The sequence below is a fragment of the Passer domesticus genome, chromosome 1 (genome assembly GCF_036417665.1).
Source record: "Passer domesticus isolate bPasDom1 chromosome 1, bPasDom1.hap1, whole genome shotgun sequence".
Taxonomy (NCBI): domain Eukaryota; kingdom Metazoa; phylum Chordata; class Aves; order Passeriformes; family Passeridae; genus Passer; species Passer domesticus.
The window spans coordinates 122,418,895-122,434,285 of NC_087474.1; the positions used below are offsets into that span (position 1 = coordinate 122,418,895).

Sequence of the window (15,391 nt, forward strand, 5' to 3'; positions counted from 1 at the left end):
ATCCCCAGGGATGATATGGTGCTATCTCTCTCCTCTCACACACAAGGCTGTTCAGAAGGTCAGTTTTGCACTACTGTAGTTTTTAAGGCAAAACAATTAAATATTGAAAAGGTGAAAAAACCCTATTATGCTACTTTCAAGCTGATTATTCCCATAAATTTAACAGAGAGTTGTAATTCATATTGATATTATGAAATAATTAGAATTTTATAAAATTAATGGAGTTGTAACATTAATATGTGTTTCCCTTATTGTATGTAATTTCTTTGCAGAGATTCCTTTAGTCTTTCCCCTTTCCAATTTATTCAGTACACTAGAGAGATAAAAGCTTGGTGGCTACACTTGTGATCTGGTCACACTACCCAAACAAAGACTGCTATTTAAGCATTTTAGCCCTCCTACCCTGCTCTACATTAATCTTCTCAATTGCCCTCCTCTGTACAATGGGCTCTCCCAGTGCCACCCCATGTATGATCTGATCCAAAGTTCATGAATACAACCTCTCCACTTGACTCCAGTGCATCAGGGCCACGATGAGTCTCAGACCTAACTTGCCTTGGCTGCACTCACCTGGAACCTCCAGCCATGATGGGCAGAGGATGCCCCAGTCAGATCATGCCCGAGCCAATAGTTATGTGCATCTTTCCCCAGTTCTCTCTCTGGCCTCCTCTCCTGCACAGACTTTAGGACCTATGTCATACCCTTATTCTCATTCCTTCTCCAGCCCTTTCTCCTTCTGCCCCCAGCTCAATCACCAGGATGGACCCCAGGTCTTTTTCACTGTTTGCTGCATCTGGGACTCTGGACAGCTCTGCCTGCCTCGAGCTGGGGTTGTGCTCAGCTTCTTGTCAGCTTCTACCTTGTCCTCTCTTGTGGGGCAGGTCCACTCTTGCTGCTCTTTGACACACTGATCCAAGAATCAAACCTTCCAAATGCAATCCTTTCACTTTTGTTTTGGGCTGGTCCAGCCTCACGTCTCAAATTTCAGGTCTGGGAGACAGTGGCAAAACAACTATTAAGAAAAAATTGTAAAAATTTTGAGTTTTGCTATTATTTTCAAGTGCTTGAATTTTAATTACATCTGACTGTAGAATGCCATGTTGTCAAACTGCTGTGCAAGGTTGTGGCATAGTCTTAACAAGATCTCTTTTTACTTGATATTGCAGTGGTTACATATCATCTAACAGTATTTTCAAGAAATATTTTGAATGAGAGAAATTTAGTGCATATGACTGCATGTATCTATGGTACTCATGGTGACACAGGAGACAGATCTCTTCTCCAGTCATTGCAGAATGTACAACAGGGAGAGAAAAATGAGGTACTCTGTCTTAAAGTATTTTAAAATTTACCCTTTAATACGTTCTTGTACTTCCTGCATATTATTTTCAAATTTCCCCATACAGTTAAGAAACATGGTTTTATATTTCAATACTGAATAATCTTATTTTAGTCATTTCTAGTTATGGTGGATGCTGTTGACTTGGGAGAACTGGAAAAAATTGTTCTTTTGATCAGCAGTAAAACAGGTAAAATAGTTTTTACTTTCTAAAGTCAGTCATGTAAATCACACAGCTAGCCTCCTGTTAAAGGCAACAAAGTCCCTGCCAGAGTTAAATTCTAGTTAATTCCTTTTGGCTATTTTTTTCTAAAGGGTAGTGTTTTATAAAAAATTAAAATCCTGGGATCTAAAGGTTATAACATTATTGCATCAAGAAAGTAAATGAAGATGAATATAATTATATTCTGCACTTAATACATGCTCTACTAATAAGTTATCTAGAGAATAATTATTACTCAAGTAAGAAATTGGTATTTTTTAATTTTCCTTCTGTGATTCAATTATATTCACTGTTTCCTCCCCCCAGTTCAGTTTTCTCCCTGTGACATTCAGAGGGAATTTTTACCTCTGTTTGGCAGTCAGCAAGTTTTGTCACTGAACTTCCTTAAAATTGTCTTGACCTCAACATCTCTAATTTATCTGTAGGATGGCTATCATGCTACTAATTCAAAGAATTAATTATGAAGTTTTTTGAAATCCACTAATGAAATTTGCTATATAATTGCAAATCATTACTATGCATTACACTTGACTATTTTCAGACAGTTTTTTTAGGGAAGCAAAGGTTCCATGTTTGCACTTTATCTTTTTTTTTTTTTTTTTTTTTTTTTTTTTTTCTCATCCGGAGGCTCCTCATAAAAAACCTTTTAGGCACAGCACCCGGTTTCAACCAAGTATGCGATGTGACATTCGGGCAGTGAGCATGCACGAACTCCTTGGCTGATCTCACATCCCATGTCCCAGCACAGGCTGCCTTGGTCACCCCCAGGGTGTGGGGCTGCAGTGACTCCAGAGGGCAAGGGAAGGACAGGGACAGCCCTGCCATGCTGCTGAGGGGAGCAAGGCGAGCAGCTCACTGCTTTTGTTTCCCACAGCTTCAGTTGTGAAAGTTAACTGCAGCCATCTGTCTGAGTGACAGTCACTGAATGTGGCAATTGTGTGTAGCCAAAGGGCACCACGGAGAACCTGACAGGCGAGACTTTTCCATTCAGGTTTGAAAACACAATTCACGAAGGGACATTGAGCTCATTGCCTCTGTGTGTGTTATGAGGAGAGGATTGAGGTGATGTTTAACAGGTATTTCTTCCAAGGACTTACTTAGATGATAAAACACTTCAGATGAGTAAGGGTGTTCACATTGTAACTAGACTTGTTTGAACTGAAACTAATTTGGACCATGACTTTGAACTAAAAATCCCAAACCCTATAAAATCTCTTTAAAGTCAGATGTACCCTGCAGTACAGTCCAGGCAATGTTCTCTAGTGCATTTATGCTTTCATTCCATATGAGAGCAAGTTTTTAAGATTAGATGGTTCATGGTCCCTTCCTGAATCTTCTGACTCTATGCACTTATCTTGACAGGTCATGAGTGTAACACAGTGTTCTGGATTCCTCCACAGAAGCCTATTGATATAATTAAAGAGAATTGGATAGTAGCAGAAGAGATTGGAATGCAGTTTGCTGAATTGGGCTGAAGCTACAAACAATAGAAGGGAAAATGAATAGTCTTCATTTTCTCTTATTTTGCCATAGACTAACTAGTGTCAAGACACTCAGGCCATGCAGCTGAAGCCCCCAGCATAAAATTCAAAAATGAGTGTAAGTCAGAGAGCAATCTTTTCCAAACAGCAGATAGATACAGTGAGCTGCTGACCTCCCCTCCTACCTAATGAGGTCCTCTTTGTGCTGCATATGGAATAGAGCTCCAGTTCTCTTGTCAACCAGTCACTGAGGAGGAAGCAACAAACCTGTATTTCTGCTCTTCCTTCTCAAATGTGCCTGCCCATCCGAGGACAGTGAGGACAACACTCCTTTGCTTCACTAAGACAAAGGAAATGCTTACGCCTAAATTTCTAAGTTGAGGTTTACAAATAGGAACAAAATAGAGTCTTGTAGTCATTCCAGCACTTTCAACTCAGTTGTTGGCAGTCACAAATTAAGAATGCCATCATTACACCAAGAACACTTTCTTGTCATGCAATGGAACATTTTCACTATGTTCTCTTTCCTTTGCAGACTGCAAGCTGGACGTCAAAAAACTGCATGTGCAAGAAGCTGTGAAGGAACATCCTATCTATGTATTTGAAATGAATGAGTAAGTATATTTTGTAAAGCTAGTAATGTTTTTTTAATATCGTAATAGCTGAAAACACTGAGCAGACATTGAACTAAAGTAAATGCCATAGAGTGATTCTCTCAATAGATATTTTAAAAATATGCCCATCTTTTGCTGTTCCACATAAATGAATAAGATTTTTTTTTTCATTTAACATATTATTTACTTACCAAAAAACAAATGTGGTTCCATTTTTCAGAGAATTCTCTGTGAGTGCAAATAAGCCGAAAATACAGAAAGAAATCCCAAGATCTTTTGTTATTAGAGGAAAGAATCAAAAGGATGACATAGATAACAACCTGAATAAAGAAGGAAGTAAAGTAAAACATTTGACAGAGTATACTATTAAAGTGTACACAGGTGACAAAAGGGGAGCAGGAACTGATGCCAATGTGCATATTATTTTATTTGGGAATGAGGACAAATCTGAGGTATTTCAACTCTCTCAGTCACTGGAGCACCAAAACCCCTTTGAAAGAGGAAAGGTGAGTACACAGATTTTATAGGTTATGTCCATTTCTGTACCAGAAAAGCAAACATTACATCTATGCAAGTTCTTTAGAAAACTTGAAGCATTTATTCTGTTTTCCATATCACTACATGAGGTATAGCTTCAGCTCACCCTGTGTTTCTTCTTTCCACCAGATTCACCAAGGAACATTTTACTTCTATTGTATCTAACTGTCTCTGCTGCTCTTCTGCATATTAGTCCCAAATACATCTTCATACTGTCTCCACTTACATGCCCAGCTATGAATTTCCTCATTCTGAAATGCACAGCATGAGTGGCCTGTGCATGTGTATGCACTACCCTGTGCTGTGTCACACACCTTGAATATCCTGCATGAGAACACATCCGTCTCTTACATCCCGTCATTTTACTTTGCCATGGAAACTGGTGCTGTGAACATCCCTGGATGTATGAGCCTAAAACCAGGTGAAATGGAACCATACACATCAGGCTGATTCTGAGATCCATCATGCTTTAGGCTGTTATTCAGAGACCCTTAGTTCAGACACAGATATTCAAATAAAATGCAGATTCTCTGCATGATGTCCTAGTGCCTTGGCTGGATGTTCTCCTAATTTAGTGAACATATTATTCTGGCAAAGAAATTGCTCTGTTTGGTCACCACTTGCACAATGGAGTACAATGATGGTTACCCTTAAGTAAAAAAGAAATATATATTTTCTCTGTAATTTTCTCTTGTGGAGTTATTGAAAGGTAATGACTAAATAATTAGAACTCCAGTGAAAATATATCCCTTAAGAGATCTACCTCATTATCTCCAGCAATATTAATCGTCTTTTTACCTGGAATTAATCTAAGTTTCTTCAGCCAGGTTATCTGTGAGATAAAGATATTTATCCATGAATTGTCTTCCATACTGAGGAGTATAATAAATCTAGCTATCTACAGGCACAAGGAGCAAGTAAAAAAATGTCTTGAGTAGTATTTCCTTTTGTCTAGTACTTCCATACTGAGGAGTATAATAAATCTAGCTATCTACAGGCACAAGGAGCAAGTAAAAAAATGTCTTGAGTAGTATTTCCTTTTGTCTAGTACTACACAGGAGATCTCAATACCCTTCAAAAACAACAGTAGTTATGTAGAAATCCTGTTAGCAATCCAGCTAAGACAATGCATAGTCAGTGATGTCAAAGGTCTTAGGCAGAAATAATTTATTTTTAAAAATCTGCAATATGAAACAATGTAACATTTTAAATTCAAGTATGTAATATTTGAGAGGAATAATGGTTAATGTAGTAAAAGCCTTTAACTTTTATGTTCCTGAATTTTTACTTACGTATCATATACTAAAAACATTTTAGAAAACTATACCAGTTGAGGATTTATGAGACCAAAAATGTTTTAACAGTAGATGAAAGTCAAGAAAGAGGTAGGGATTTTCTTACTACAAGTTGAAAAGTGAATCTTTAGTGTTGAAACTGAGACCTAATAGGAGAGGATGTATGCCACACACCATCAGTAGGGAAAATAAGCCACATTAGTGGTTCACTTATTCTGAGCTCTACTATTACACTTGAATTGATCTCAGAACTGACCTAAACAAATATTTAAGCTTCCAAACATTAGTATCATATTTTTAATAACTGTATTTTAATATTAAAGGTTGATACCTTCAAGATTAAGACAAAAAAATTAGGCAGCCTACGTTCAATTGAAATTGGCCATGATGGGAGAGGATTTGGTAAGTATTCTGTGTTCAACAGCCTTGCAAACATCTGCTTAAGGATCTGCCTGACATTTGGAAAGGTTCTTGAAGTCACACTCCTGCTACAGCTAGCTAATACAAACCTGTGTACAAGTGAGGTCAGCTTTACTGCCCTTGCTTTCACCCCCTCTATCACACTTCCCTTGACTATACCACAATTCTTTTTCTAACAGAGATTTAGTTAAAATGAAGTTCAGACAGTTTTATTCTTCAAACATTGCTCAGCCAAACCCCTTATCAGATGTCTTAAATAAGATAGGATTGAATTTTCAAACTGCAGGCTAAACTTTCCATGATTTGAGCAAGTTTGGGGACTCTGGTCAGAGGATGCTGTAGCTCCCTCTCACACCCACAGATCTCCTCTTGTGAAAGTCTGAGAACACCAATGTGCACCAGGTCCTGCCCTGATGTTAAGTTAGGATGTGGCAATAGAACATAACCACACATGATAATGGAAGATGTTTCTGTGAACAGTAACCTCTAAACCCTGAATTTTACAGAAAAATAAAACAGGAGACTAGGGCATGTAATCTTTTGAGCTTGCATTTAATAGTGCTAAAACCCCGTAGGGATATTCAGATATCAAGATATATGCAGACATATAGAGATATACAAACACATAAACTGAATCCGCAGGGAATGTATAAGTTGAATCAAAAAGGTCTGATTGCATTAAGATACTCTAGTCAGGTGAAGTTTACTTAACTCATCTCAAAGAAATAGGTGTAGGTTTAATAAAATCTGATTAATCTAAGTTCATGAGGCATAACAAAGTGCCAAAGGGTTATCATTTCTAGGACGAACCAAGAAAGATTCTGCAATAGCAATTCCTATTTGGAGAAAGTTGAACAGCTTTTTTATTTTCCTAACCACCCAGTCATGTCATATATTTCATGGTGTTGAAAACAGAAAAAAACACCAAACCCATGGAAATATCTATAATAAACAAGATTTTCCTGCTTTCATCTTATTTGTGATAACTGCTATACATGTACACAGTTCAGCTTAGATCTGATCTGGGAAGGGAACTCCACAATGGCAGGTTTTTAGTACTGAGAGTTGCACAGAAGTCTGCAGGCGAAATAATAGATTGAACTTTGATTTCCTGGGTCTGATCTATCAACAACATTATTATTTTCCCTCTCTGCGTCTTGATCAACACCACACAGCTGCTAATAATGCCTTCCTAGCACAGCTGGTGTGTGTCAATTCTTCTTGGACATGACAACCTTCCCCTTAATATTTCTCTGAAATTACCTCCAAGTGTCTTTTGTCACATCAGCCGTTATCCCCACAAGCTCCCTGAAATGTTACGGTACCTCTTTGAGATGTCTCATCTGTTTGCTAATATATCCTAGCTCCCTCTAGATTTCTCCATACCTGGAGATTTCAGTGAGGTCTGTTGGAGTTTTGTCAATAAAGGATGAAGCATTAGATTTTAATCTTTTCAAGAGAGCAAACTTGCCTTTCTATTATTTTGTAAAGTGCCGTGTAAATTTGAGAGGCTGTAAAATTTTATTGCTGATGATCTTGACTCTGATTTAGAGATTTCATGAAAGGTCATCTATTCCAAGTAGAGTCTATGATATATTAAACCATTCACAAAGTTTCATTAAAAGAGTTTCAAAAGTACTTCAAAATATCAATAAATGGATCTTGCAAATTGAAGGTGGAATACCTAGACACCTTCATGGCCTACTTAACCCAGATATTTTTTTGAAAATGTCATTGAATAAAAAGAAACATCGCTGTGCCTTTACATTTTATCCAAACTAACACAATTTGCAAATACTTTTATATTGCATTTTTAGCATGTGCAGTTAAAATTTAGCATTTATGAATAAAAATATTTGATTGGTTTTAGCCTACTTAGTACTTCATGCAAAATATTTGAAAACCAAAATAATCAGATAGGATCTAGTTCTTTATCTCTAGGACACATAAAGAGTACCAAAATGTTGTCAGCTACTAGCAGTATGATCTTAATTAGTTAAAAAAAATTAATTTTTTGCATTGGCAAGGACAACTAAAAATATCAGCCCAGACACGGTACATATAAAATAAAGTTTTATTTTAAAATATCAATATTTTGATATTCTATGAAATAAAATTCTATATCACAACAATGAAGGTATTTCTTCACACAGCAAAACAGGGGATTAAAGTGGAATGTTTAGTATCTCCTTAAAGCTGAAACAAATATGAGTGCTGGCCTAAATGAAAATGCTATTCTGAATCATGACTGCTGGAAAAATAGGGATTTTTACCACTCGGTTCGCATCCATATCAATATATTAATTAGAAAAGAGTAGTAGAATGCCCACTAGGGGTGCATTTTGAGTGCATTTCCAAGTACCTGAAAGGGCAAAATGGGTTTTCAAGAGTGTATTCAATATTACCATGCACTCTGTTTCATTTGTCTTACTGCCTGTTCTATCCAGTCTGGAAAAATAAGTTAAGTTGTAACAAAAAATCTTCCATTACATTTTCTGTCAAAAACATCAAAGACCTTCCCTGTAAAACTGAGAGAAGTTGGTAGCAATTTGAATCATCTGTGTTTCAGTTTTATTATTGATGTTGAATATACTTGGAAGTACTGAACCACATGGGGTTTGGGAAATGAAATTAGAAACCTTTCTTATGCTGTATTTGTGTTTTGTTTATATTAAATTTGCTCTTTCTTTTTTTTTCCCATCTACAGCAAGTGGCTGGTTTCTAGAAAAAGTGGAAATCACAGATACAGCTAGGAATTCAATGTATTGCTTCAACTGTAACAGGTCAGTAGATTAGTCCATCATCCCTCTGTACATGCTGTTTTCTTTTTCACAAGTCTCTCAGTTGCTTCTGTCTGGTTTTCTAAGACAGTAATGATTTTTTTTTGTTGTGTTCTTACCAGTCCATCCCCAATGACTTTTGAACCCTCTGGCCAACTTGAAACTCATTTGTCAGAACTGTTAGAGGAAGACACTAGATTTTTCCATGCAATTAAAACTGGATGATTGTAGGAGGGAGAGACGTAATTTAATGCCTTTGCCAAGAGAAAGTATTCTTACATATTTTGAATTCAAGAGGTAGAAGGTGTCTGGTGAACCAGTATACAAGTATTAGCACATCAATAGCTCTGGCAAACATATCAGGGGTAAGCAAACAGGCATGGAAGGGAATCAGAAAAGAAGACAGTGGAACATGGCAGCATAGATTCAACACTCATGGAAGAAGTAGTGTATTTTATTGAGCTAGGGCAACATTAAAACATTAGAATCCTTCTGTTTCAATGTTTCTTTAGTATAGACCCAAGATATATTCAGCAAATAGGATAAAGGGAAAAAAAAATTTTATATAATGTAATGTAGAAGTGTAATGATCTAAATTTAGAAATGTATTTAGGTACTGGGTTACTTGGGTAAAGAGCTACTGATGTACAAAAAGAAGGTGTACATCAGTCTGCATCAAACTGAAAAAAACAGTTTCAAAATTGGAAATTAAATTGAATGGTACATTTGAAGTGACTGTTCACTACAATATATCATTCACAGCTTGAAGAATTTCAGAATAAATAACTGATGCAAACATATTCATGTCCTTCCAAGTGGAAATTAGCTTTTTAATGCATCTGGAGAACACATCTGAAGTGTGAAAATTTACAAGTTCCCTATATCTAGAAAGCAAATTTTACCTGGTAATCTGAAAACAGAAATGGTAGCCAATAATATTTAATTCTATCTTTTCCCTAAATATTTCTGTAATCTTGACAATTAATGGAAGCCAAATCCCATCTTCTGTTTCCAAAAAAACATAACTTTTACAGTTCTTGGATACTCAGTTGGTCTCTACAGTCTAAATCTCTAGAGTGATGGTGTACTGACCTCAACAACATCAAACTTCTCTTCAACTTCCTCCAAAGGCATGCTCAGATGCTCTCTAATCTTCTAGATGCCTAAATCTAAGTTAGTAGGCATTAAGAAAAGTTCTTAAACCACAATATCACTCAGATGTGCAACACAATCCGTGATGAGATTTTAAGGATTTGATGCCACTTCACCTCTTTTGCTTGTAAGAGTTTTCAGACCACACCAGTCAGAGGAAGATTCTTGCAGAAGATAGACTGCAGCAAACAATTTTTTTTTCCAGATATTTGGTTTTTTTCCAATTTTATTTAGAATCTTATAGTAAAAGACCAAAGGTATATAAGAGACTGGCCCAAGAACTTGAATCACCTTATTGATGTGGGTGAGTGACTGGCACAGATTGATTCTACATGCACCTGCCAAGAACATTTAACTGGGCTCTTGGTGGGGTATGTGCTTACCCTGAAGTATATAAACCTACTCAAACTGGAAGTTATTTAGTAGGAGGGATTAGGAGGTTAACCCCAGGGTACTCAGCCACCCAGAGGCTCCTCAGATAGAGGAAACTCTAAGTTCATGGTCCTCTTCCAGCTGAGACATGGAGCTCCTCATGGAGCTCCTCGCCTCATGGCCTATGGAGTGAATGGGGAGTGGGCTCATTCTCTCACACAAAAAAGACTCCTCCAATAAAAATAATGTCTCTAAAGACATTAGTCACTGAGAAATCTGAATCATTTGCTAACCCATTTAAATGTCTCTTACCTAGCTTACACATCACACCTTTCCTATTGACTCCACATACAGTTTTAGCTGCCAAAATCAGTTATGCTTCAGCCTGGACCTGTAAAAGCTCCATAGGCACTTACAGAGCTAGGACTGGGCCCATCACGCAACTCACTATTTTGTGAACCAACACAGATATGAGAAAGACAGAGTTCCTAGAATTAATTGCAAGGACAATAACTTGCTATCACAGAACATGTTTTTCTACTCTAAATTATCTTGATTTTATTGTCATTCTTTAGAGCAATTTACTAGTTACCTATATGATCAAAAAATAAAATTAATGTATATTTCATAAATATATTAATAAAGTTAATTATACTTTAAAATTACACATATATGAATACTAAAAAAAATCATTTAAAAAGTCACTATTTTCTTCAGGTTGTTTTTTTCTTCTCTACAAACCAATGTAAAATCTCTCCTAGAAAATCAAAGGTGCAGAACCAGGCTCTCACAAATTGCCTGTTTCTTTAGTTTATATGTGCTGTGTCTATGACAGGTTTTTATGCTTTTCCCTTAAGGTGGCTTTCTGAAGATGAAAATGATGGCCTCACCATAGTACAGCTTTATCCACAGCTGCTTGATTTCTGATTCTTTCTGAGTGTGATGCTTCTTCAAATCCATGCTGATTTAATTTACTTGTCTTTTATAACTCTGAAGGCATTGTAATTATTGTGAAGAAAAGTCAAAACAATGTATTAAAAACATCACAGTAAATTAAATATGTTTAATGCAAGCACAGAATTCTGATCCTATTATAGATGCTCAAAAACTTTGCATGACAGAAATTTAGATATCAGAAATTTAAATCTCTAGCATGGTTCTGTGGACTTGAACTGAGCAAACATAATTGTAGTGTGTAGTTACATATGTAGTAACATACTCAAATATTTGTGTTTTAGTAATGATTTATGGGTAAGCTAAATTTAGCTCGTTTCAAATCTGTCAGTATGTGTTCATTTGATTAATTTTTTTCACTTTCATCATTTATTAAAATTCAGATATTTTCAAAATCATTTTCCAAACAAACTGCAAAACCCTTCAGTCTTACTATATATGGCTTCTCTTAAGACTATAACAGAGGGTAATAAATATCTTGCTATTCAGAAGTTTGCCCTGTGTCGGTAAGCTTCTCACTGACATTTGATTGTAAAATCTTGTAGCTGAGCCAGAACCTCAGCTGAGAACCTTTAGATCCAAAGGGTCTCTTAAGAGAGGCTGTTATCAGTAACACTGCCATAGCTTAGGCAGGCTTAGGCAGCTCCCTGCTCAGCTTGATGATTTTGCAGTGCCTCTCCTTAGCTATCAAACCAGCTTTCCAGTACTACATGTGTGAATGCCTTCATGTCAAAGAAAAACAATAAAAAGGCCAAATTATTTTTTGCAAATGCACACTAAAAATAAAAAAAACCCAAGTATTTAGGTGTAAATGCACAAATTAATGTTTGATTTGGTAGGCTTTGATATTGCCAGAATTGACTTAGGAAGGATTTAGGATACAGACAAGTCTGAAATGTAATCAGGACTTATGCACCACTGAAGTTTCTTGTGTGTGATCAAAATACAAATATTTTATATAAGCTATGTAAGGCATTCCTCTCTTAATCAAAGACTTCACCTTTTGTACCTCCAATATCTAAAATCTTTCTGAATATCTGAATTTTAGACTTGAGCCTCAAGACAATACCATGTTCTGTAGCAGCAATGGGCTTTCTATAATTATAAGAAATAAATGAGTTTGTAATCTGTGTTGATGAAACATTGTCTGGCTGTCTTTTTTAATATGTTTAATGTTTATTTACTCACACTATTCTGTGAAATTAGGACAGTTGGTTGACATCTGCATGGGTGATGAGATCTCAATTGTTACCTTGACATGAGAAGAAATAATAAATGTCTATATTTGACCTTGGTAGGTAACATAACTTTTAAATATAATTTTTATCTAGCTATGTCATCAAAAGGACAACTATTGTAAGGTGTGGATGTGGTCAGTGTGCGCAATGGAACACTCAAATTCTTCTTCTTCTTCTTTTTTATTTTTTTTTCCTGCTCACATTCCTACCACACTCACTGGAATGGATTTGAAACTGTATCCCCAGAGCCCACTTACTTGTTATCAGTATTCATGACACTGAATCACTTTGTTGTGATCTATTATGTGATTTGTTTCATTATTATATGTTTCATTAATAGTTTGTAATACTAGCTTCCTTTGATGCCATTTCTGATTTATCAAGTGTAAATAATGCCTTCTTAATCTGTTTTTTTGGGGTTTTTTTGGTGGTTTTTTTGTTGTTGTTGTTGTTGTTGGTTTGTTTGTTTGTTTGGGTTTTTTTTATTGAGAGTGGATACCCTTCTTCTGCAGCTGCCTTACATAATTGAAAATTATTTTCTCTACCTATACAGTGTCCAAATCAGGTTTTGGATTTGCTTCCCTGGATCCACAGCCATGTACACAACTCTCTAACCCTTCCAGTAATGGGACCAGCTCTGCAGAGGGCTTCATTTCAAAAGCGTCATGGGTGCTTGCAGCACACAATACCAGGGCATTACACTTTGATAAGAAAATGTGAAATATCATTCAGCCCCCCTGTTCAGGTCTTGCTTGGAAGACATGCCAGTTAGCATATTTAGCTTGTGACTAGTGCCAAATCCCAAACATGCTTCTTCCACATGGTGTGTGCTGTGTTTGGCACAGAAGTCACTTAATCTCTGTCCCTTGCCAGTGGGATGATTTTTGGAAAAATAGCTGGCCAAAGACAGGGACATTAGAAAGGTGCCTCCTCATGTGCACTCTGCTGTTTCCTACACAGCAAGGGTGCTGCCCTGCTTTTTTCCTCCCAACACCCTGCCCTGCCTATGGAGAGACTGGGCAGATGTTGACACTGCTGATGCTTCCATGGGGAACAGAGATGTAGCAGGGAAAAGAGACTGCCTGGGTCAACAAGTAATCCAGGAATTTAACACACAGAGGAGTCTTGGAAGGAGCAGTGAGGTAACTCAACCAGCTGGAGCAGGCAGGGCTGTAGTGGAGGGAAGGGTTTGACTTCTACTGCCTCTCTCTGTTGCAACCTGGCTAAAGATCTGTGAAAGAAGGCAGGCTAGAAGATTTTGCTGCTATTATTATTGAACTTTTGATTATGCACTGCAGGCAAAGCCTGAAGTTGGGTGCTAAAATATTTACCCTGTAGACCATATCATAGACCCTTAAAATTGAGTCTGAAAATGTCCATTAGAGTCCAGTTAACTCTATCTTTCTTCCTCATCTGCCTCTCCTGGTGTGCTCTTATATGTCTATTATTAGTTTGATCTAGATGATACATTTCTGCTCTTTTAAGCCCTTAAGTGTTTCAGTTTCTTTTGCTGCTGATGTTAAGTGTTTAAAAAAAATATAATCATGTTCTGCCTGGCTTATTGGACCATTTAATATTCTCTCAGCAACTCCAAGTAGTGTTTTTCTGAAACTCATCATACATAAGAAAGGATTCCTTGCTTTAAGTACATATGAGCAGTTGTATTGCATCTATCCATCCTGTAGTTTGTCAGTTGTGGAAATGGCATGAGAATAAGAAAAAAGGAAGTACCAAGTGCTCCTTTGAGTTCCTTTAGACATCTTGGATGAATTTCATCTAGTCCTTCATTGTTAGTATTTATAAATGTCTTTGCAAATACAAACAACCTCTGCTCACATATCAGTCTGAAATGGTCCTTTGCACTTCTCCATGAAGAAAGGCAGTAGACTGGAAAAGTTAATAAAATTCTCTGTACTTAGCAGTGCAAAGTAGTGTCAAAACTTCCTGTGCTGTGGCTAGACCCTTTTCTTTTGCTTGACTGAAATTAATTTTAAACAGTGAATCAAGAAGGGGAAAGAAAATGGGACTTTTAATTTTCTTTTCAAATTTTTGAAAATTCTTAATTACATCTTACAGTGTCAGAAGGCATGTTAATGTTTCCTTAGGCATTCTAGAAATGCTTTTCCCATTTATCATAAAATGTGATATGCATGGTGGTTGGGGGTTTTTTACATGAACAATAGAAGCAAAAGAGTTGTCAGCATTGTAAAAGGTTGCAAGCTTGCTTCCTTACTGTCTTCCTATATCTCTGTCTTCTGCTATCATTCCTTATGTATTTTTGTTTATCTTTGATTATACATTTAAATACAAGCTATGAAGCAACTTGAAAGCTGACTGACATCAGTCAGCTAAATATTTCTATTTCTATTTCTAAATAATAAATGTAAATTTAAGAAATCCTGAGTTAAATCTTAAAAAAATACCAAGAAATAATTTATTCTTTCATAGGTAATTAAAAAATTCATATGCTATCTTCAAAGCATGGCTATTCTCTCTCTGCCTGAACCTGGAATCTACCTATCTGGAGTTGAATTTATTTATACATTTCTAATGTTTAGTCATCTGGAAATATAATTAAAAAAACTACAGCCACAATTCATCATGAAATTTAAGTATGTGCCAAAAATGTGTTTGCCTAAACAATATGTATATAATAATAATTCCCACTGCTCTGATTTGTAGTCTTCCTTAATTTAAGTGTACACCTAAGAACCCCACAACACTGAGTCTCTTCCTTTGAGATCTCATGTGGTGTGTGTGTGTCTGTGTGTTGGCATTTTCACACGAACCTTAGCACACTGCAGAAAGGAGTCTAAGGTGTACCAAATACACATAACAATATCAGGGTGCTATAAAGCAAAAAGTAATTTCAGAAGCCAGGGAACCTTCCAGAGTATTATTGCAAAAGTGGACTAACATATGGAGATGGTGGGGATTCACCCTTCTTTTGCAATTTTAAAAGTAAAGAGTTTGAAAAATGTTTCTA

General features: G+C 36.5%; 1 protein-coding gene across 1 annotated transcript in view; it reads left to right on the forward strand.

Annotated features, from left to right (window-relative positions):
- The window catches only part of RP1 (RP1 axonemal microtubule associated), a 205,521-nt gene extending 192,709 nt beyond the window's left edge, over positions 1-12,812 (forward strand). Inside the window, exons 60-66 of the mRNA XM_064425911.1 lie at positions 1,167-1,321; positions 1,454-1,529; positions 3,579-3,657; positions 3,878-4,163; positions 5,813-5,891; positions 8,617-8,692; positions 11,071-12,812. Of these exons, the coding sequence (XP_064281981.1) occupies positions 1,167-1,321; positions 1,454-1,529; positions 3,579-3,657; positions 3,878-4,163; positions 5,813-5,891; positions 8,617-8,692; positions 11,071-11,140 (821 nt within the window). The 3' untranslated portion in view covers positions 11,141-12,812. The remainder of the gene's footprint in view (positions 1-1,166; positions 1,322-1,453; positions 1,530-3,578; positions 3,658-3,877; positions 4,164-5,812; positions 5,892-8,616; positions 8,693-11,070) is intronic.
- Positions 12,813-15,391: the final 2,579 nt, after the last annotated feature.